The 23,340-nt window shown below is 44.2% G+C and overlaps 1 protein-coding gene across 1 annotated transcript in view; it reads right to left on the minus strand.

Moving 5' to 3' along the window:
- Positions 1 to 23,340, minus strand: part of FAM234A (family with sequence similarity 234 member A) — a gene marked incomplete at its 5' end in the record, with an annotated part of 537,904 nt that overhangs the window by 469,821 nt on the left and 44,743 nt on the right. Inside the window, 1 exon segment of the mRNA XM_044089425.1 lies at positions 4,647 to 4,829. Coding sequence (XP_043945360.1) covers positions 4,647 to 4,829 — 183 coding nt within the window.

Consider the following 23,340-nt stretch of genomic DNA (forward strand, 5'->3'; position numbering starts at 1 on the left):
TCACCTCCACTGAAATTTGGATGTCTAATAATCATCTTGCCCTGAACCCCAACAAAACCAAACTAGTAATCTTTGCCCCAAAAAGTCCACACCCCTCCAAAAGGTGAACTGCACCATTCAATTCCTAAATAGTACCACCATCGACATTGTACCTAGCAAAAAACTCCTAGGTGTCATCATAAATGAAAACCTCACAATCGACCTGCACATCCAGCCCAATGTCAAAAAAACACATCAAAAGCTTAGCACTCTCTAGTGACACAAACATTTACTCAGTGCATCAGCCAGACTTTCCCTTGCCTCTTCTTTTCTATCAACCTCTCTTTTACACGGTGCCCCCCTCCTCACCAACATTCAGTCATCTCTAAAGTCCAAACTAGACTCACGCTACAACAAAATTGCTAAGTTTGTAACTGATGCTTCCTACTCATCCCACCACTGCTTATCATTACGCAACCTAAAATGGCTTGAACTCCCAACTATCTCACCTTTATCCAACTAACTACAGCTCACAAACTCATTCACAATCCATCCATGTGCCCTGCTCTATCTTCTATACTTACTTTATACCATCCTAACAGACCACTCCGATCCAACAACCAACTGCTCGTAAATGTAGAAAAATTCAAACTTTCGGCTGGCCAGATGCTTTACTCCTTTACCATTGCAAAACGTTGGAACTCCCCCCCCCCCCAACACTTAGATCCACCTGCTCATTAACCCTCTTCAAGACATCTCTGAAACAACACCTCTCCTCATCTGGTTGTGCACATGTGCTAACACCACATCTCATATAACCTAACTTCAGCCATCACAGCTATTCTTACCCCCACTCTTCTACTCTGGCAGCCTCCTTTCACATCCACCTGTCTTATTACTTACTCCGCCTCTTCATCCTGTCCACTTCCCTTTTCTACTAACTCTCATTGTCCTACCATTAATCCCTCCTGTCTACTTCCTTCTCTTCCTAACCCTCACAGGCCTACCACTGAATCAGACGGGACATTCAGGTACTCTCGCAACCTACCTTAATATCATACCACCACTTATATCAGCAACAATATCCACCAACTTTGCTGATTCCTGCAACAGGACTCATATAGCCTATCGCTCAGCTATTACACCTCCTAAGCATGTAAAAAGTTTAAGTACCTAGTCTCTAATTAATTCCTATATCTGCTTTGCACCCACGGCATGAAGTGTCCTATATAAATTTTGCTAGCTGAAAACTACTCATATGGCATGTTCTCATGTATATACTCTGTATTGCTTGTATAATATCTTTGATTTGAGAATGATTACTTATGTACTGTTTTTTCACCAGTTGTATAAGCAGCCAATAATATGTACTAAATGTCTTTATTAATGTAAATTCTGTATTGTATTGTATGCAAAATGTCTTGTATGTAAAGCTTTTCTCCCCGGGACTCCACTGAAAATGGGTACTTCTGGCCCAGCTGTACCATCCCGGTAAACAAATGTAAATAAATAAATAAATAGTTGGTAATCTTATCTTGGAGACACAGCAGCCAAGAGTTAAGGAATTGCCAGTGATTCTATCAGGGAGGAAGTTTCAGGCCTTGGTGACATGGCTGGAATAGACAGTCTTCAGTTATGCTGCTGGACTTTTGAACCAAGAGCAGATGTTTATCAATACAGCAGACATGCTGCTTTGCGGTGTACTTAGGGCAGGACAGGGCACCTTTCAGGAAGATGCACTACACTGTATGCTCCTTGTGGCTGAAAGAGAGCCCTCCTTTAGTGCCACCATAACTCACAGCATTGCTTCTTAAGAACTACCCAAGAAGTCTAGTTTGAGACTCTGTTTTAGTTGTGACTGAAATGAAACAATCAACATCTGATATGAAAGTTACGTGCTTACATATGAAAGTTACGTGCTTACAGTAATGTTAGATTTGTGTTGGCAGTTTCATTTTCATCAGTCTCACTCACCAATCCCCATCCCAAGTTTGATGGTGATTTTATGTCTGGGGGTTCCACGTAAAGGTAACTGTTCCAAATTATGTCTGCTTTCAGTGAGCTGTCAGAGATACCATGTGAGGTCCTTGGACATGTAGAATACTGTTAAAAAGGGAGGAGCTTAAATAGCTTAGGAAAGTTTTAGGTGTCAGGCTAAGTTCTGGTAGCCAGACCTTGTGGTGAGAGAGACAAAACTGCCAAACCAGATCTAGCAATGCAGTTAAGTATGTAATGTTTACTGATATTGGGTTTTGTTACTGCAGTGGTGGTGCTATGGTAGCATTGTCGTCTCACAGTAAGACGTTGTCCTGTTCGATTCTCAGCTTGAGCGTCTTCTCTGTGGAGACATGCGTGAATGGGCGTACCTTCGTTGAAGGTTGTGCGTCAGGGCTGGCAACTCGGCATGTAAAAATCTACTGCCAATCATTAGCGGACCAGAGTTCCGCTGTGGCGACCCCTAACCAGGAAAAGCCGAAAGACACAACAACTATGAATTCAATCCAGTCAGACTCATAAATGTGTACGTTTACAATAAGGGCATGAATAACTGCATTCTCTGATTACAGTGAAAAACACTTTTCAATAGGTTCATAACTCATCTATCTTCCCACTGAGCAGCCAAATGTGTCCAATCAACACTACATAATTTGAAATAATTGTATTTACTATTTAAGTGGACAGGTGAACTAGCTTGAGGAATCCTTTTTAGTGGCGACTCAGTATATACTCCCAGTTTCACAGATTTCATTTCTTCACTCTGATATCCATTTACTCCACTTCACGGTCACTAGGGAGCCAGGGTATCTCCTGTACATCCTGATACTTACTGGGTGCAAGGCAGAGAAGCTAATCCTGGGTAAGACCTGTCCATCACAGAAATACACATTTCTTAATCACACATTATCCACAACTACTAACAATTTGGAAGAACACCAACTGATCCAAAGCAAGTCTTTAGAATATGGGAGAAAGCAGCACCTAGCAAAAACCCATGATGACATGATGGAGAGGACATGACGACTGTTCAAAGAAGGCACCCCAAAGCACAGAACCAATCACAGTGAGGCAGCAACACTAATCATTGCATCATCATGTGGCCCTTCAAGCAGACCTGTAGTTTAAACTTTAAAAGTTCAGTCAGCTTTTCAGGATGCCACTGCTGCATTATATCAGGGATTCATTTGTTTCCTTTCTGCTTGCTGAATAAACTCCCCAGAGGGAAGTTAATCTTAATGGGGCATGAAAGTTGAATAGAAGGTGGCAGTGAGCAATAACCCCTCAACACCGATCCTCCCATCAGCATATTATGTACTCCTTTTGTACATGACAAACTTCAGCTAGTCTACCCTCTAAACTCAGTCTTTCAGTGCAGAGCTGACAGTCCAACATGTACTGTCCCATCTTTTGGTCTCTACCTGCAAAAGAAAAGGCCAAAAGCTTTTAACTGCTTGATTTTCTCCTGGAGTAGACTCCAAGAGAGAGATAAGTAGTCAACCCCTGTACAATGATGCCAGTGAGAAACCTACTGCCTCTATGCCAGCACAAGCAGCAGTATTTATACAGCAAGGCCACATCTAGTGTTTATATCACATTATCGAAAGATGAAAATAGTGAATGCTATTTCATCGGCCCCAAAACATCTAAACATGAAAATATCGAACATTCTGACGAGCGAATTTTTTCCCATGGAAAAAATTTGCTGCTCCGAAACACATACACACAACACAAGCACATCAAAACAAACAGCAACCACACACATACACAAATTCCTACATCTAATGTTACGCTAAACTAAACATACACTACTATCTACCCACTTACCTTAACCCAAACCCTAACCCTAAGGTACATCACTATCGCACACTGACCTAACCCACGCCCTAACCCTAACTCACTTAAACCGCCCCTAACCCTAAAGTCTGTCACTATCGCACACACGCCTAACCCATGCCCTAACCCTAACTCACTTAACCCTCACCTATCCCTAACGTACAAACAATCGCACACTTACCTGAACCCAACCCTTAACTTTCCATCACAGCGCTAAGAATAGCGAAGCCACAGAAACGGCCAACCGAATTCTTTCCCGAGGAAAGAATTTGCTGTTCTGCAGCTTCGCTATTCTTAGCATTCGCTGAACAGTGTTCGATATCAGAACATTCGAAGTTTTAATACTTTGATGTTCTGATATAGACCCCACATCTACCCTGCTACATATTAAGCAGTTATGACCTGGACACACTGCAGCTGACTGAGCACTAACTCACCAAGTTCCATAATACAGAAAGGAAAACCTCAACAGTGTATATAATGAAGTTTTACAAAAATAAAGAAAAACAAGTGCATTTCCCAAATATACTTGACTGCATGAACACCAACTCTGGGGATGCTTAGATTAACAGACAATTATTACGCAGGCTACTTCAGAAAAGGTAAAACTAACTCTGATGTTCAACAATCTTAGCATAAGTTCTGTCACAGAAGAGTGAAACTGTATGATCATAGTCTAATAAAACTATAGGACAAGAACACATTTCCACTAACTAAAGAAAATACCACCAAAAAACACTACTTCTGTCTTCTTATACTGTTGGAAACAAGTGTGCAGGGCACACAGATTGCAAACACTTTTCATCAATACCACATGCCTTAATAACCAGTTTTACCTGTGTCCAAGTCAAATGCAGTGATAATATTTGGTTTCTCAAGGACCACACATCCTGAAGTTTTGTCGTGCATTTGTAGCTTACACTTTATAAGTAGAATATCTTTTCCCACAGGCCTCTCCCACAGAGTACTGCCATTGGTTCCAGAGAGAGCAATTAGAAAACCACATGGAGAAGGAAGTCCTACAAACAAAAAACATAAAAACAGACAACCTATTTTAGCAGCTTAATTAAACCTCAGTTTATAGAATGCAGTTATAACAAACAGGGAAAACAAGGGTCAATGTCAGTCAGAAAATGTGGAAGGAATAGGTGAAGTATGCACTAGATAGCTAATATACATTCAGCAATGCATGCCTCAGCTCAAGGCCAATAGTTAAGGTTTTGCTGGTGTTTACAGTTAGTCTGGCAATTAACACAGAGGTTTAATGCTGTTAAACTGCTTCCTGTAGCCCATGATTTGACTCCCTTAGTCTATGCTTGTTTTGTAGAACTCAGCAAGTCAATTAAATAGACAGTGCTATGGGACATTTGGGAAACCTGGGCTAACTCCTCAATGGTACCCCAGACCACATGCCTAGGAGCTACCTACAAACCCATACTCCTGCACCTCTGACTGTGCACCAAAAGTGACCAATGCAAAGCTGCAGAGTCCTACTGTGTTTTCAGAATGACTGTTTGCACTTTCAGTGCATCTGACGACTAAAATCAAGAATGTTTTCATTTGGATTCAATTTTTAAACACTTTTTTGTATACTTTTCTACATAAAAAAAACAAAAACAAAAAAACATGAAGCCATTCACAACTTGCTCTAAAATTAGTTTTGTTGCAGCCAAGAACAGATTTTATTTCTATTTTCATCACAAATCCACTCCTGGAGTACATGAAAATGGTCATAGCTCTGGTCATAGCCCAGGGCAACTAACCACCTGGGTTACCTGACTAAGCTTCTTGGTAGCCAATCCAACCATAAACTTAGTAGCTACCAATGAACCTATGGTCCTATAAAAATGACACCTTATACAAAATCAGAACACTGACATATGTGAAAAAAAAAAACATGAACAATAAGTACATTTCAGGATGAACAGCAGAAGTGCTTGAAACTATTTCCTGAACTGAAGGCAGACTTATAACACTGATAGCTTTAAACATGTATGATTGAAAACTTCAACATTGTCTCAGTAAGACTGCACATTCTAAACTAAAGTACTGACAATTTTCCATATCTTGCCAAATCGTTTCAGAAAGTTTTTTAACAAATGCAAGCCCCCTTTGAAGCAGAACTGTACAAAATCATTAAATTCAAAATGGGGTAGTAGTCCAAAGGCCATGCTGATTTTTTTTTCCAAATAATGTGTTAAGAAAATTTTTAAGTTTCAGAAAGCTTAAAAGGAAACAGTGTGGACTACAGACAATACTGTAAAGAATGCGAAGCATCATCACACGTAACAGACAATGACATCACAAAGGACACTACAGCAGTGTGGGTCTTCCTCTACAGTTAGGCATAGATCCAAATCAAATATATATATATTTTAAAAGCAGGGGTCATACCTCTCAAATGTCCCTGATTCTGACTCAGATTTTAGCTCTGTCCATAGACGGCTTTATATACCAGCAAACCCTGAGGTAGCTGGGGCCCCCCTGGTCCTAGGGGTCTCTCAACCACAACAAGTTATCTTATTTTGATATTTTATAAAATGCTTGTCAAACCAACAAAAGCTAGTACAGCAGTCTTACATATTTAATAAACCAAATGGGTAATAACTCTCATTTACATCTCCTATAAAATTCAAAGATGTCAACGGTTATAGTAACTATGTTGTCAAGTAACAGGCTTCACAATTTCATAAAAATTGTTTTATTACTGGCATAGTGCCCTTGACTTAGCTAATAATGCCGGTGGACATTCTCAACAGTAAAACTCATTGTAGCCGGCTTTAGTCACCTACAATATCCATGGCTGCCCCCCCCCCCCAAGTCATCCTTGACTGTGTTAGGGCCTCACAAAAGCAGCTGCTTGCTGGAGAAAAACAAGAAAAAAAAAAGATTATCCATTTTCTGATCACGCTGTTCAATCAAAATAGGATTGTGATATGATCCTGTTAGGATAAAGTCAGTAATCAGTGAATGAACATGAGCAAGATAAGTGCTAGAGATCAGCAGCCTAGGGTGATCACTCTCCATGATTACCTTGGGTTTTAAGAAAAGTTGATGCTTCCTAGTGTCAGGGATGTTTTTCTCTTTTATGGAGTTTTATAAATATAGGCTTAACACTAGATACTGTAACTCTTAACTTCTTTGTACAAGAATTTAGGGCAAAGCCAAAAGTAATACCAAAACTAAGGCTCAAAATCGGGAGTATTTTTAAAATATTACTCTAGTTCATTTAAAAAGTTAATAGAATGACACATTTTGCATCAACATGCACTTTTTTTGGACAATATGAAGTATGAAACTCTGATGTCTGGATTTTACTGACTATCTGCAATCTTGAATGATTTACCAGCAAGTGAAACTTTTTCAAGGGACAGAGCAAAATCATTAGGCAAAAATCAGTGATGTTCTGTGCAATCGGGAACAGTGGCAGGAATGACTTACCCTTGATGTTTTACGACTGCTAAACAACATTCACCAATCCGGTGTGGCAGTACCAATGTTGTAAAATACATTGCTATTTGCTGAAATGTGTGTGTATGCGTGTTGCAGTGTAAGAGCAACACATTTTTGTATTTCTAGCACAAACATCATCAGCATTGCCATTATATCTGTGTATGTGTGGGGGTGGGGGAGGAGAGGATGTTTTTGCAGTGTATTTAAGAGCAACAAGGTGGCCATATTTTATTTTGCTTACCATCACAAACGTAGACCTTACACATGACTGAGGTCTACTTTTGGTGATTTGGCACAAAGAGGATGTTTATGAAAGCAGCTGTTCACTGTAATGCAGTAAGTAACATTGCCATTTCACAGTGGTTTGCTCTGATGAACTTCTTGACTGTTTTTTTTTCTATGTGGAGTCCACATACCCCTTCTATCTCTGCATGCATCTATCCATGTTCAAATCCATGCAACAACATGAAAGGGAATGTGCAATGTGTGTGTGTGTGTGTGTGTGTGTGTGTGTGTGTCTGTGTGTGCATACACACAATAATGCTGGGCACATACTTGACTCTCCTGGGTGGCAGTAAAAAAGCACAGTTAACAAGTAATTACATTTCAAAAGTAAGGCATAAAATACATCACAGTACATTCAGACACTTAGAGCTTCTACGGATTTTGTGTTTCCCACAGCCCAGAGTGTATAAATGGATTTTGACTTAGTGGTGGCCTCGCCCTCAGCTGAACCCATTCTAAAATCAGCCCTGCTCAGGGGTGTACCAAAGGCTGCTGCAAGTTGTGTTGGGGGCTGGGGATAGTGTGGTCATTACTTCACTAATTTTCATCAGAATCAAATCTTAGAGGTGTGTACAGGAGGTTATTATAGCTGTGTTGGGGCTGAGGACAGGGTCATCAGTTTCTTTTACTTTTCCCACAGACCTTGGAGGTGTACAAAGAAGGTTACTTATAGCTTCTGTAGGAGCAGTGTACCATTTATGAACAAAATGGAATACATTACTGTAATCATTATTTTTTACTTTCCTCACAACCACACATCAGGCATGTACAGGTGTCTGCCTTTATGGGGTAGGGCTGAGGAGTAAGGAGACATGCTGTGTATATGTATGACAGCAGTCACTTGAACTACACAACTGTGGCCATTGAAACTTCTGCTTTTACCACAATTTAACACCACAGGGATTTACAGACAGTGACAGATTTATTTTTTTTTTGCGGGGGGTTATGGAGGCAGACAGCATTTCCAGGTAGTATTTGTGTATCCTCACAACAACTGTCTTGTTAGTTTATTGTGACCTATTATGTTTTCAGCTTTGAACATTAAGCATAGTGCACAACTTACATGTTTGAAATCGCATCACAGGCTAACCACTGGATTAAAAGTTTGGGAAAATCCTCTAAAACGCATCCCAGACATCTATAACCCTATGGCCTCCCAGGGCCCTGGCTTAAGTGCGTTACTTCCTAAACAGTTATTACTGTGCTCTCTTTGCCTGAAAAGGTATATAGAAAGGATTCAAGGAAAACTAACATTGAACAGCAACACTGAATTTCTTCCCTTAATCATAACTTCTGTTCAAGCCATCACTGAATGAAAAAGTTTTGTGTAAAAAAAAAAAATTAAAATGCACTTCAGAGCAAAAAGAAAGTCATGACTTCTTGAAAAAGCTAAAGAGGAAGGCAAAATATCAGAAAAGGAAAAAAAATGTAATGGACATGGTGTGGGGAAGCTTGGAATGGGGAGAAAACAGTGCTGAGTACTAGAGGATGTGTATGTGCATGAGGGTATGAAACAGTAGGCAGTGCCTAGGGTCCCATTTCACCTAAGCCCATTCCTCTATATAGAGCTGTTGTAATGTATCATTATTGCAGCTAATTGCCAGTAACCTGAATGTCCTTCTGTGAGATGGGTGAAAATAGGGTGGTACACAGCCCTGTGTTGAAACAGCATTGAAGCCACAGTTCAGTCTGTGTAAACTACTCCTACTAGCATGAACTTAAAAGGTTCCTTAGAAGGCAATGCCAGGATGATGCTTAAAATGGAAGTGCCATTGGAGGCCCCCAACTTAGCACTTGCTGGGGGGGGTCCCCAAAATGCTAACACCGGCCCTGGCTCTATCCCTCTTAATCCCTCCTAAAAGCTGGTGACTTCAGGTGAAAATGTGGTGACTTGCACATAATAAATGACAATGATCAGAATTAAATACTGTTGTACTTCAAAAAATGTATATTAATTCACATACTCTTACTCTGTTAATGCCTCAGGTTAATATTACTATTACTTTAAAAGTGTCCCTGATTACTTATGGATTTGTCCTTGATTCATTGACGGTTATGGCATACTAATGTGCTGGCAGCAGAATACCACTACTCTGATTTTCTTTGAGAATTACTCCTTGTTCAAACTGCCTGCTACAGAAGCTATGCTACAAGTCTGGGGGAACATGTAGAAAAAAGTCTGAAGGTGGAAGTAATATCTTGCCCAACGTAGGTTATGAAGGCTTGCATCTTGTTGGAATAAGAGGTCCGAGGTACCCTGTAGTTCATGTTGCAGTGTTTAGAAAAGAAGAATATATACACAGTGTGCTTCAGGGATGGAAAAGCAGGGGATGATGAAGGAAGGAGAGATGTGCCAGAGCATGGACGTAACACAGAAGGGAGACGGAGAGTTTTTAAAAGTGTTTGCATAAGTGGAGCAAACAGGATCACAGAGGCAGCAGGCTCAAAAATGCTGTGAAGTGAGTGTGCCCCTCACAGAGCTTAAGCAGTAAAAAGATGTTATGTACTTACCATAACATTCCATCTAAGTTTTTGCTCTACATTTGTCTTCAACCTGTGGGTTACCTGATCCGGCACGGCTCCGACTCGGCCGCATATCCAGCATCTAATCAGAGCTCAAAGCTCCTCCCCTACCCATAATGCCCCTGGTCTCCTTCCTCCCTTCAGATCAAGTTTACTGCCCAACTAACTTTCTCACCTGACCCAACACTTCATTTCAAACTAGACATCTGCATAAGTAAAACGGGTAGAGAGTAAGAGGCATGCAGGAGGTGACCAGATCCTCTACTCGTTAAACCACCATGCAGTCTATGCAAGGCAGAGGGAAGGAGGGAGGGACAATTGAAGACAAATGAAGAACAACTCAGATGGAACGTCATGGTGAGTACATACTTCTTTATCTGAAGTTGTTGTCTTCATTTGATCTTCAACCTGTGGGACAGAGTCCCCAGCTACTACACACCTAGGAGGCCCTCATGGAAGGATATTTCGGAGCATGGCAGAGCCAAAAGATGCCCTGCTCCTGGATATGATGTCCAATTTATAATGCGAAAAGAAGGTATGAAATGAAGCTGAAGTGGATGCAGAGCAAATATCATCCAACAAAACTCTGGACCAAAAGACCACTGAAGTAGCCATAGATCTGGTGGAATGTGCTTTCACATGACCTGGCAGGGATAACCCCCTAATAGAGTACGTTAGAATAATACACTGGGAAATCCAACGGGTGATGATGACTTTAGACACTGGTTTCCCAAAAAGGGTTTAGAGTAGGAAATGAAAAGCTGGTGATACTTGCGAAAGGATTTAGTCTTGTGCAGATAAAAGCGTAACTGTCTGTGCACATCCAACAAGTGCAATTTATATTCTCCCTTGTTTTGAAAATTTGGGAAAAAGACTGGGAAATTAATCATGTGATTAATATGACTCCAAAGCTACCTTAGGGAGGAAAGACGGGTTAGTATGCAAGGATACCCTGTCCTTATGAAAAATCATATAAGAGGACTTTACTGACAACGCTTGAAGCTCCGAAACCCTCCTAGCAGAAGTAATAGCTACCAAGAAGGCTGTCTTCCACGGCAGAAATTGCAGATCCACAGAGGCTGCAGGCTCAAAAGGAGACGAAACTAAAGCTTGCAGAATTAACGACAGATCCCATGGCAGTGTTGGGTCCTTTACTGGGGGCCGAAGGAGAAAGGTGCCTTTTAGGAAGACTTTGCAAAGCTTACAGGATGCTAATGAAGCCATATTATCATCTACATGAAAACTGGAAATTGCTGCAAGTTGGAACTTAACTGTAGAAGAACTGGCACCTTGCTGAAAAATCCCTGCCAAATATTCCAAAACCGCCGAGACCGGGGCAGTGAAGGAATCTAGGGAAGGCTGTGAAGCCCAGATCGAAAAATGTTTCAATTTGCTGGAGCACACCTTTCTAGTGGAAGACTTATGAGCCGCCAGCAGAATCTTTTTGACAGGTGAAGATAAGCCGGGAGGTCCTGACTATCAAGGGAACTGGAGCAGCCAAGCAGTGAGCTTCAGACTGCCCAGGTCTGGATGGGGAATCGCTGATGGATGAGAAATAAGATCCGGAACTGGATCCAACATCCATGGTGGGGCCAAGCCACCAAATGAGACCTGAGAGAGACTTGACGAGGCCAGAATGGGGCAATGAGGATAACTACGCTCTCCAGCCTATGAGCTTTCTGAAGGAATTTTGGAACTAAGGGAAGAGGAGGCTAAGCATACAGAAGACCGGGGCGCCAAGCCTGAATCAGAGCTTCTCTCGGGGCTTCCCCTAGTGGAGGGTTCAGAGCAAAGAACTCGCTGCATTTCGCTTTGGAAGGAGAGGAGAAGAGATTGCAGCAAGGCTGACCGGAGAAGAGATCGCAGCAAGGCTGACCCCACTTGAGAAAGATCTGTTTTGCTACTGAAGGATTCAGAGACCACTCATAAGGCATCAGAATAGACCTGCTGAGCCTGTCTGCTAAAATGATGGACCTCCCCGGAATATGCGCTGCCACCAGAAAATGGCCTGTGGAGATCGCCCACTCCCACACTCTCATGGCTTCATGACATGGAGGGTAAGACCTGGTTCTCCCCGTTTGTTGATGTACCACATCTCAGACATGTTGTCGGTCTGGACAGCAATCGCCCCTGGGGGAAGATGTGCGTGGAGAGCCTGCAATGCTAGAAGCACCACCCTCATCTTCAGGACGATATGCAATCTGATCTCATAGGGGGACCAAGTGCCTTGAACTGTCCTTCCCGAGCAGTGCCCTCTCCACCCTAGCAGGGAGGCGTCTGTGGTCACTGTGGCCAAGGGGGAGGGTTGAAGAAAGAAGCGACCCCGAGTCAGATCCTGGGAATGAATCCACCACAGAAGAGAGTCCCTGCACACTCGAGAGATTTGAACAGGATGCGACAAGGGGAGATCTAACAGACCACTGGACCGCGAGAGTCCACTGAAGAACCCACATGTGAAAATGCGCCATGGGCTGCCATGGACCCCAATGCCCTTAATACCATTGCTGCTGTTGGTGACTGAGCTTGGGGAATGCAAAGGACATGTTGCTTCAGAGACAGAATCCTGTCCACGGTAAGAAAGACTTTGGTTTGAGTTGTGTCTAGTCGAGCCCCAATGAACTGTAACACTTGAACCAGTGCGCCAAAGATGACTTGCTGAGATTGATGGTAATGCCCAATCGCTGGGCTAAGAGAAGAAAGTAATCCCTCGCTTGACTGAGCTGATGCCTGGAAGGGACAGCAAGGAGCCAATCGTCCAGGCAGGGGAAGACTTGTATGCCCTGGAGTCTCTGGTGAGCCACTAGCACTGACATCACTTTGGTGAACACTTGGAGGCTAAGATCAAAGAGGAGCGCTTTGAACTGATCATGATTGGCTCCCAGAAGGAAGTGGAGGAACCTCCGAGAGCGCCTGTCCATTTTGGAGGCATCCTGGAGGTCGATCGAGCACATCCAATCATACTCCTGCAAGAAGGGCAGGATAGATAGAAGGGTGACCATCCAGAATTTTGTCTTGGCTACAGACAGGTTCAAGGTGGAGAGATCCAGGATGGGTCTCAAGTCCCCCATCTTCTTTGTCACAAAAAAGAAAGTACAGTTTTGTACCTACCATAAATGTAGATGTCCGAGAGGAATGCATCTGCAGTCTTTACAAATGGGTTGTCCTGTCATCAGGCAGCCCTTCGGTCGGCCGGATTCCAAAGTCTGGGTCTGGCCTCGGCTGGTGTCGCACTTCACCCGACGTCATTGCGGCAGTTATTCGGGTATAAAGGCATCAGCCGACGCCATTTTCCTCAGTGTTTCTTGCCCCAGATGCCAGGTGCCCTCTTGGATGGCTAAATTTGGATAAATGCCAAAGTTTCCAAATAGTAGAGAGCAAACACACAAAATAAGCATGTATGTACATATATACAAACAAATACACCATAACAGATCCCCCCCAAGCTAGCTGAAGATTGGCAAATACCCTAGGAGTACCTCAGAGGGAAGGAGGGTGGGTAATCCTGACTGCAGATGCATTCCTCTCGGACATCTACATTTATGGTAGGTACAAAACTGTACTATGTCCTTCAAGGATGCATCTGCAGTCTTTACAAATGGGTAGAATACCATAGCTAAACTAGGGAGGAGGAAATGAGAAGAGATTATGGTGTAGTTAGGATCCCTTGCAAAACAGCAGTGGCAAAGCCAGCACGGGATCTAGAGTATAGAGGTAAGTTATAATGCTTGGCAAATGTATGCACGGAGGTCCAAGTAACAGCCTCTATAATGTCCTTGGTAGCCACTCCTCGTAAGAAAGCTGTGGTAGTGGCTGTAGCCCTTGTGGAGTGAGGCCTGATGTTCTCTGGAGTTTTCTTTCCATGGTAGGAGTAACAAAATCTAATGCAATTTCCTATCCATTTGGAGATTGTCTGTTTAGAAATTGGCTTTCCTTCCTTTCCTGTTGCATATGCTACCAGAAGCTGGTCAGTTTTTCTATTGTTTTTTTGTCCTGTCCAGGTAGTAGCGTAATTGTCTGTGTACATCCAAGGTATGTAAGAGCCTTTCTCCCCTGTTCTGTGGGTTGGGGAAGAATGTAGGAAGGTGGATAGCCTGATTTAAAGAGACTCTGGATACCACCTTAGGCATAAATGTAGGATTTGTTCTCATGGACACTATCTTGATGGAAGATCAGGAAGGGTTGCACTGCCATTAATGCCTGTAGTTCAGAGACCCTTCTTGCTGAAGTTATTGCCAGCAGGAAAGCAGTCTTCCAGGATAAGTATTGCAATTCTGCTGTTGCTGCTGGTTCGAAAGGAGGAAGAGTCAGTTTTTCTAGCACAAAGTTCAAGTCCCATGCTGGCAATAGGGGTTTCCTGGGAGGTTTTACATTTTTAATTCCTCTCAGAAACTGTCTGAGCAGAGGATGCGAGAAGACAGGAGGATCCAAGCTGTATTCTGCTGAAATAGCTGATGCATGTATCTTGATGGAAGAATAGGACAGGCCCGAATGGAAGAGCTCCGCCAAGTACTCCAGGATGTTGGCTATGTTCACCAGTGTCACATCTTGCCCCTTTGCAGCACTCCAGATGAGATATCTTTTCCATTTTGCTGCATAATTCTTTCTTGTTGAAGGTCTACGAGCCTCCAGGATTATGTCTTTAACCCTTTGGGATAAATTTGGGTTAATTGCTGTTATGTTATGTTCCAGGCAGTTAGCTGCAGAGTTTTTAGGTTTGGATGCAGGATGTTGCAGTTGTTCTGTGTTAGCAGTAATGGGATCAGAGGCAGTGTCCATATTTGTTCCCGGGACATGCTCCTCAGCAGTGGATACCAATGTTGCCTTGGCCAGTCTGGGGCTATCAGAATGATCCTCGGACGTTCCTCTTTGATCTTCAGAAGCACCTTGTGCATCAAAGGAAGTGGTGGGAATGCGTATGCTGTCAGTCCTTTCCAACTGAAAGATAGGGAGTCCACCTTCCAAGCAAGTGGGTGGTAAGTCCTTGTGCAGAATTTCTTCAACTGGTGATTGAATGGGGATGCAAACAAGTCTATTTGTGGTAATCCCCATTTTCTTGTGATGGTTTTGAAGATGTCCGGATGCAGCATCCATTCGTGGGCATCTGTTGTAGTTCTGCTTAATATGTCTGCTAGAATGTTTTCCTTCCCTGGTACATAAATTGCCTGTAACTGAATGTTGTAGCTCAGAGCCACATCCCATAGGTCCAGTGCCAGCCGGCATAGAGGGTATGAGTGTGTGCCTCCCTGTTTGTTGATGTACCACATAACTGTGGTGTTGTCTGTCCTTATCATCAACTGGCCTTCTTGGAGAAAAAGTTTGAATGCCTGGATTGCCAATTTTACTGCCATCATTTCTTTTAGATTTATGTGCAGATGCAGCTGGTCTTGAGTCCATAGGCCTTGAATGCACTTGTCCATCATGTGTGCCCCCCAACCGAGGTCTGAGGCATCTGTCGTGATGGTTTGTCTTGGTTGACTTTTGCAGAAGGGCAATCCTGTGTTTGATTGGCAGGCCTGAGCCCACCATAGAAACTCTTGCTTCAGGCATGGGATCATTGGAATTTTGGTTTCTAGGCTGTGCTTGTGCTGGGACCACAAATTCTTTAGGTACCACTGTAGCTTTCTCATATGCAGCCTGGCATGAGGGACCAGTATTATGCAGGATGCCATGAAGCCTAGAGCTTGTAGCACTTTTCTTGCAGTTAGATGGTTCTGCTTTGTTAATGCCAAGAAGTATAGAGGAAGTTGCTCTTTCTTTTCTGCAGTTAGAAATGCCATTTGTTTTGTAGTGTCCAGTTCTGCACCCAGAAAGGTTATTCTTTGGGATGGAATCAGCCTTGACTTTTTTGTATTGACTGTATATCCCAGGGCTTGCAGCAGGTAGATGACTCTTTGTAAGTCTTCTGTTAGTTTGTTTTTGTTGTCCGCTTGTATCAGGCAGTCGTCCAGGTAGGGATAGATTTGAATCCCCTGAAGTCTGCAATGAGCGATTACTGATGCCAGGCATTTCGTGAACACTCTGGGCACAGTAGATAAGCCAAAGGGCAATGCTGAGAATTGATAATGCTCTGATCCTGCAAGAAATCTGAGGTATCTTCTGCAAATTGGTCTTATGGGGACGTGCAGGTATGCCTCCTTGAGATCTAGAGTTACCAGCCAAGACTCCTTGCCCAGCATGGGAAGAAGCTGCTGTAGGGTCAGCATTTTGAATTTTGGAACAATGAGGAATGTGTTTAAAGCGGACAGGTCTAGAATAGGCCTCCATTTGTTTTCTTTTCTTGGTACCACGAAGAGTCTGGAGTAAAATCCCTTCCCTTGCTCCAAAGATGGTACCTTTTCCACAGCTCTCATTCTTAATAATTGAGATATTTGTTTTAGAGCTTCTGTCCTTTGAGTAGGTGGTAGGTTTGGCATTCCTCTCTTTCCTGGTAGAGTATGGAAATGGAACCTGTAACCTTGGTCTATAGTTTGCAAAATCCATTTTTCCCTTGTAATGCAGTGCCAGTTTCTTGAAAATAAGGTTAGCTTTCCGCCTAAGGGTGCTTCTAGTTGTTCCCTGGTAGGCGGTGCCACCGCCAAGTCACTGTGATTGAGTTGTAGTAGTGGTGGTGGCTGTATCCGTGCCTCGTTGGTTGTTACCCTGCCACTGGCGACCCCTGTAGGCACCCCTGGACTGGTTTCTGCCTCTAGAGCGCCTATTCCTGCCTCTTTGTGCCTTAGAGGAGTCCGGAAAGGACCAATTCTTGGAGGGCCAGTTCCTGCTAAACCTTGGAGGTTGAACTTGTAAGAAATCTTTCACTGTTTGCACAGATTTTGCTTTCTCTTCCATCTTTTTTAGTACCTGCTGTGCAGGGGAACCAAATAAATTGACCTTGTCCATAGGTGCATCCAAAAGCTTAGATTTGACATGGTCTGGTAATGCCTGTTCTTTCAACCATGCATGCCTCCTGATAACTGTGCCAGTCATGGCTGATCTAAAGGAAGCCTCCAGTGCATCATAGCCACATTTTAAAGAGTGGTTACTAACTTGCTGTATGTTATGTACCATTTCTTGAACATACTTTTTATCTAAAGATTCTTCAGAGGACAGCTATTTAGTCAACTGGTCAAGCATAAACTCTTGATATTGAATCATATGAAATTGGCAGTTCAAAGCTCTAGCTGACAAAGTAGCAGAGGTGTAAACTTTTTTACCCCATCTCTCTAAGGACCTGGATTCCCTTTCAGAGGGGAGGGGGTTTTTAGAAGAAGTAGCTGCTACAGCTTTAGGACCCTGGGAGATAGTCTCTGGGTCTGCAAAAGGAGCCTTATATAAGTGGTGATGAGTGTCCGGAACCCTGTAGTACCTATTGGGCTTAGCAGGAGCCGGAGGTAAGGAATCAGGAGCAGTGCAAGCATCATTAAATGCATCATCAACAACAGACAGAACAGGAGGTATAGCTAAAGGCCTGTGTTGTGGCAAATGTAGAAAGGTCCTAAGCCTTTTTCTAGAGTCTGAGAAATCTTGGCCCTGCCACTGAAATTGTTCCCTCATAGCATGTAAGGTTTCCACAAAGGAAAATTCCTCAGGAGGAGAGGCTGAAGGGATGGACTCTTCAGAATCAGAGTCTTTGTAAGGAGAATAAGAAGCCTCAGGAGGGTCTGTATGTTCTGAATCATCAGAGGAATCATCTGTGGATACTGGCTCAGGGGGCTCTGCTCTAGGCCTCTTTTCTGGAGGAGGGAGAGAGACCCTGTCTGGATGAGGCTGGGCTCCACGAATTAAAGAGATGAGATCCTCAGCCAAAGAAAGCATATGGGAGCTGGTGCTGGGCCTGTGAGAGGGGGGCTTGGCAGGCACAGGTTTTGATGCTTTAGCTGCTTTAGCCCTAGCAAAGGCCTTAATAGACATAGCTGGAGGAGGCCTAGCAGCTCCACGTGCAGGGGTAGAGATATCCAGGGGAATGGTGTCTGATAAATCCTGTGAAACCGCAACAGAAGGTTGGGTTTCAGAAGCCGTTTCTACCAGGTTAGAAGAGGCCTCGGTAGAAGGCAAGTTATCGGCCGAAGAAAGAACCGCTTGCTCGGTTTCGGCCGAAACCGAGACACTCGTGGTTTGCTTAACCGCGGTTTCAGCCGAAGCCGCGGACCGCGAGTGTCGGTCCTTTTCTTTGTGTTTTTTGGTTATTTGCGTAGTTGGAGGATCCGACGGCATAATGTAGGCAAAATCGGAGCCGAAAATCTGTTCAGCAAAGTCCGATCGACGTCTAAGCGTCCGCCGGTTAAAAGAAGCACAGGCTAGACAAGCTGCTACGTCGTGGTCTGGGCCTAAACAATGAATGCAATAGGAGTGGAAATCTTTATGAGGTATTTGTTTCCCACAAGATAAACAGTTATTAACTTTCTCTGACATCGGCTGAGGCAAGAAAGAGTCCCCAATGGGGTACTTAGCTTTATAGAAGTCTTCGAAGTAGTATTCGGTAGTAGAAAACTCTGGATCTGACCGACCGGCACTTGCGAACAGCTTCTGCTTCGGGCGCCACGCGGCAAGAAAGACTGAGGAAAATGGCGTCGGCTGATGCCTTTATACCCGAATAACTGCCGCAATGACATCGGGTGAAGTGCGACACCAGCCGAGGCCAGACCCAGACTTTGGAATCCGGCCGACCGAAGGGCTGCCTGACGACAGGACAACCCATTTGTAAAGACTGCAGATGCATCCTTGAAGGACACCCTGGAATAAATGTCCAACCTGGACTGGTCTGGGGGGACAGGTTGGATGACTCACTTTTTTAGCAGCTTTGCAATTTCCAGTGCTGCATCCTGCCTTTGCATGGGTGGAATGTCTGGGAGGTCTTTGGGTGGATGGGGTGGCATGAAAAGGAGACAGAATAGCCTCTGGATAAACACCCAATGATCTTCTGTGATAGACTCCCACACTGCTAGGTGTAGTGAAAGATGACCCCAGACTGCCTCCAGAGACGAGCAGCCGGGCAGCCCTTCAGGGTTGCTGTGTGGGTCTGTCTGAGAAAGGCTCTCGAGACCCATGATTACTAGGACCCCTCTGCTTCTAGGGTATTGTCTATCAAATCCCCCTCTGCCCCTGGGGGAAGGTGAGTCCTGAGTGTCCTGAGGAAAACTCTGGAACCACATCTTTTGGTCCCTCGCGGATTCCTAGAAAAGGATCATTGAGGAGCCAAAAAGCAGATCCCAATGGCAGAGAGTCTTCCTGTTCTTCTCACTCTGAACCAAGGTGTCATGTACAGACTTCCCAAAAAGGGAGGAACCATCATATGGGGCATTTGTAAAAGACGCCTTAAAGAGTTCCAAAAATGCACAGAGCTGGAGCCAGATGTGTTGCCTAATGGCAATGCCAGTACCGGCAGCTCTACTGGTGCCTTCAGTCGCATGGGAGAGGATACGTATAGAGATGTTAGCAATTGACTTCAAGGTAGCCATATGAGAGGAAAACACCTTTTCATCCTCCGCCGACATGTACCCAGGGGTTGACTCAGAGATCTCTTTCACAAAGTCTCGCTGTAGTCAAATTACATGTGCCATGTAATTCAGCACACGTACAGAGAAGATCGCTGAAGTGTGCACCCGCTTCTCGAAATGGTTCATTGTCCTTGACTCTTGGTCAGGAGGGTGGACCGTAGACCTCTCCTGAGCAAGCTCCTTCTTAGTGGCAGCTGCCAACACCATGGCATCAACCAGGGATCCTGTATTTCAATGTGCCCTGTCTGAAGGGGGGCACAAAACCTTGTCCAGACATTTGGGAATGGGCTCCGCTGTGTCCGGTTCCTTCCACGCCCAAGATGTAATAAGATCCACAGGAGGGGACACCCAGGAAGTAGAGGGTCCTGCGCCAAATGCCTCCAGGAACAACAATTCTTCTGAGGTCGGATTTTCGGCAGACCACCTCCTCCACACTGGCGAAGGAGTTCCATGATGTCTCCAAAGGAGACATCCTTGGGGGGGGGGGTGACCAGAGGGAACCTTCCCCTTCCTCCGAATCAGTCTCTTTGGTGAAGGACTCCGGAAGGGAGTCTAAGTGCCTCCATTTGCACTTACATTTGTGAGGGGCCTCCTCAGTGGGGGTCTCTGGGGAGGTCTTGCCAACATCTTTCTGTTCCAAGAGGGAGCATCATGGGGCAAAGAGGCGGCAGACTGTCCCTGAGATGGTAGAATGGCTGGATCCAAGCCAGAAACAGAAGGGAGCCGGGGCAAAATCTGAAGACAAGATTGTCAAGGGTCTCAAAGGACTCAAGAGTACCCTCTCCACCATGTCAAAAGCCAAAGGGGAATGCACCTCCTGAGTAAGGACCAGAGAAGGAGCCAACACCCTCTGACCCGACGGGGAGTCACAGCGAATCTCCAGGCGCCGAGATACCAAGGGGAAAGCTCTGCTACAACAAACTCGGAACTGACACGATCCCCTCGGATCCAAAGCTGAGGCTACAGCTCTGAGAACCTGTCAGATCTGAGCTAGTCAAGTACAAGGTACCATCGGAACCAACGCTAAGTGTCCTCGGATCCAAAGGCTCTGAAACTGGGGGATGGATCAGACAAGGAGTAATAGGGATGAATATGGACTGCATTCTCCCTGCTCCAGAGGGAGAGGGTCAGGTAAGACTCCCATCATCTTATCCACCTCTGCTTCAGTAAGACTACAGGTGGAGCAGGAAGAGGACGCCACTGGCACCGGCCTAGAGGGGCTAAGAGGGGAGGCCTGAGTTGGCAACCGGGCCTGGGCTCCTTCGGCTCTGGAACAAACAGAGGGGAACGGAGCCAGGGAAACTCTGGACCCGGAGCAAACCTAAGTTTGGAGGGCTGGCCAAAGCAGAGCAATCTAGGGATCGCTTCTTGGGCCAATACCTTGATTTAGCTGACTCGTCTCCGTCCCCAGACCTCTTGGTGGGAGTTTGAGTCCTAGAGGCCAGGGTGGAGACTGAGGTAAGAGCCGGGGCAGAAGGGTCCTGAGTCCTGGAGGAAGAAGAAAGAAGGAGGCCCTTGAGGATAAGCTTGTTCCTCCTGTCCATCAGTGCCCGGGGATTAAACCAGGCACAGATAGAACAGGAGGTCAGCAGGTGGGCTGCCCCAAGACAAACGACACTTGTGACAACACAGTGTACATTTTCTGAAGCCTGATTTGGGAGGATCTGACATTCTCCTGGCCTATGGCCCAGCACACACTCACTCACATAGAAACCACACATGCGACAGGTTGAAAGTGAGAGAAAAAAAAAGATTTTTTTTAATAAATTGACGCAGAAGCGCAAGTGGAGGTAGAAAGCAGAAAAGAGTAAAAAAGTTATGAGAAAGAAGAATTTAACAGTAAAAGAAAGTCACTTGCCCACAAAAAACAGCAGAGAGCACGGATCGTGATGCGGACATAAAGCTCAACAAACGACATCTGAAGGGAGGAAGGAGACAGGGGCACTATGGGTATGGGAGGAGCTTTGAGCTCGGATCAGATGCTGGATATGTGGCAAGGTCGAATCTGTGCCGGATCCGGTAACCCACAGGTTGAAGATCAAATGAAGACAACAACTTCAGGTTTAAAGATGCAGCAGATCTATTGGCTATTTCCAAATGAAAGAAATGGTAGGGATGGGTAATAGGCAAGTGAAACAGAGTTGTAGAAGTGTGAGAAGGATAACAGTGATCCAGGACAGCTCTCAGTAAAAAGGCAGTGGCGGCAGCAGGAATACTTAACTGTTTTTCTGAAAACTGCATTGAACTAACTGCCTTATAACAGAAAGAATAAACAAAAAGAAATAGAAAAGCAAATACCAGATGTAGGTAAGTGACTTGGAAAGGTCTACACTGTAAGGATAAGGGTAGGGCATTGCTGACCCAAAACAGAGATTGCATTAGGGGCTGAAGGATGAACATGTCATTTCCAAGAAGTGGGAGATTACAGTTAACTTAAGGGGTTGGTTGTTGCAGACATGCAAAGAAGGAGCTCTGGACTAGAAAGGTCAAATGGATGAAGGGAAGACAAAGGATCTGAGGCAGGAATGATGGAACTTCCCAACACTGATGGTCCCATGACTGAATCCTGGTTTAATAGCAGGTATTCACATGGAAGACTGTTCAGGAAATTAATGAAACTTAGTGAAAGGCAAAGACATTAAAAGTTAAAAATCCATAAAAGTGAAAACTGGAAATTACATAAAATAGCTGGATGTAAACATAACAGTTACCACTTTGGTGCATTAATAGCAAGCACTCTAGTCTGACTTAAATATATCTCTACGGAATCATGCATACAATCTGCCCTGATTTGTCTTAACTGGTTCAGTAAACACAACTGCAGCCATTTCACTACCTCAATGTACCTGGGATATTGACATATTGTTTGAAAGAAATATAGAAAGCATAACCTATGGCTGGGCTTGTAAAGGGAAAAGCAATGCTCCATCCAAGACAGACCACTATAGAAGACTGTCTCAGCAAGGATGAACTCTGAAAGGTGAACAGGGTATTCTGGAAAAACAAATGATGACAAATATCAACATGTGAATTATTATAGCATGCCTTTCACCATGTTCATTTCTTTTATGTTATCAAGGGAAGCCACTTCTGATGTTCTGCAGCACACATGAACTTCTCTTAGCTCCTTGTCACTCCAGCTCATGTGATACATACTGGAAAATTTGTGATAAAATATGTTATCAGCAGCAATGGTACACTGCTGATGTTCCAGTCTTTGTTGACCCACTTGCTGATGTGCAGTAAATCCGTCAGTATTGGGTTGGAGGATGTTTTGTATTTCAGACATGGGTCACCTCTTAGCAGTCTGTAGGATACAGAGTGCAGTGAAAGGGCTTTGAGTTGGTCCAAGTAAGGCATGTTTAGGCCTTGTATCTTTTTAGTAAGGGATCTCTGTGGGCATTCCAGTTGTTGCATTTGTCTGAAGAGATGCATGCTAAAGGAGGTATTATACTCAATGACTGGCCTATGAGGGCTGAGTAAAGGGGGACAATGACACCCCTAGTTCTAGACATAATCCCTTTGTTTATAAACTGTGCAATACAGAAGGACTTTCAATGTATTCAATCAATGGACAAATGTTGGTCAAACAGGTTAGGTCACTAGTCACACAAGTACCCACATTCAGAACAACTGGATCCATTCTCAGGGGTATACTGCTAATGTGGTAGTTCCCCAGGATAGAGGGCTTCCCAAAGGATACAAAAATGTATTTTCTGGCATTTAGTTTCAGTCCATGATTTTGGCACAAGTTATTTGGGACAAAACCCAGCCACTGGGGATGCACAAACCA

This window comes from Protopterus annectens, chromosome 12.part0 (genome assembly GCF_019279795.1).
Source record: "Protopterus annectens isolate FY-2018-M chromosome 12.part0, PAN1.0, whole genome shotgun sequence".
In the NCBI taxonomy this organism is placed as follows: domain Eukaryota; kingdom Metazoa; phylum Chordata; order Ceratodontiformes; family Protopteridae; genus Protopterus; species Protopterus annectens.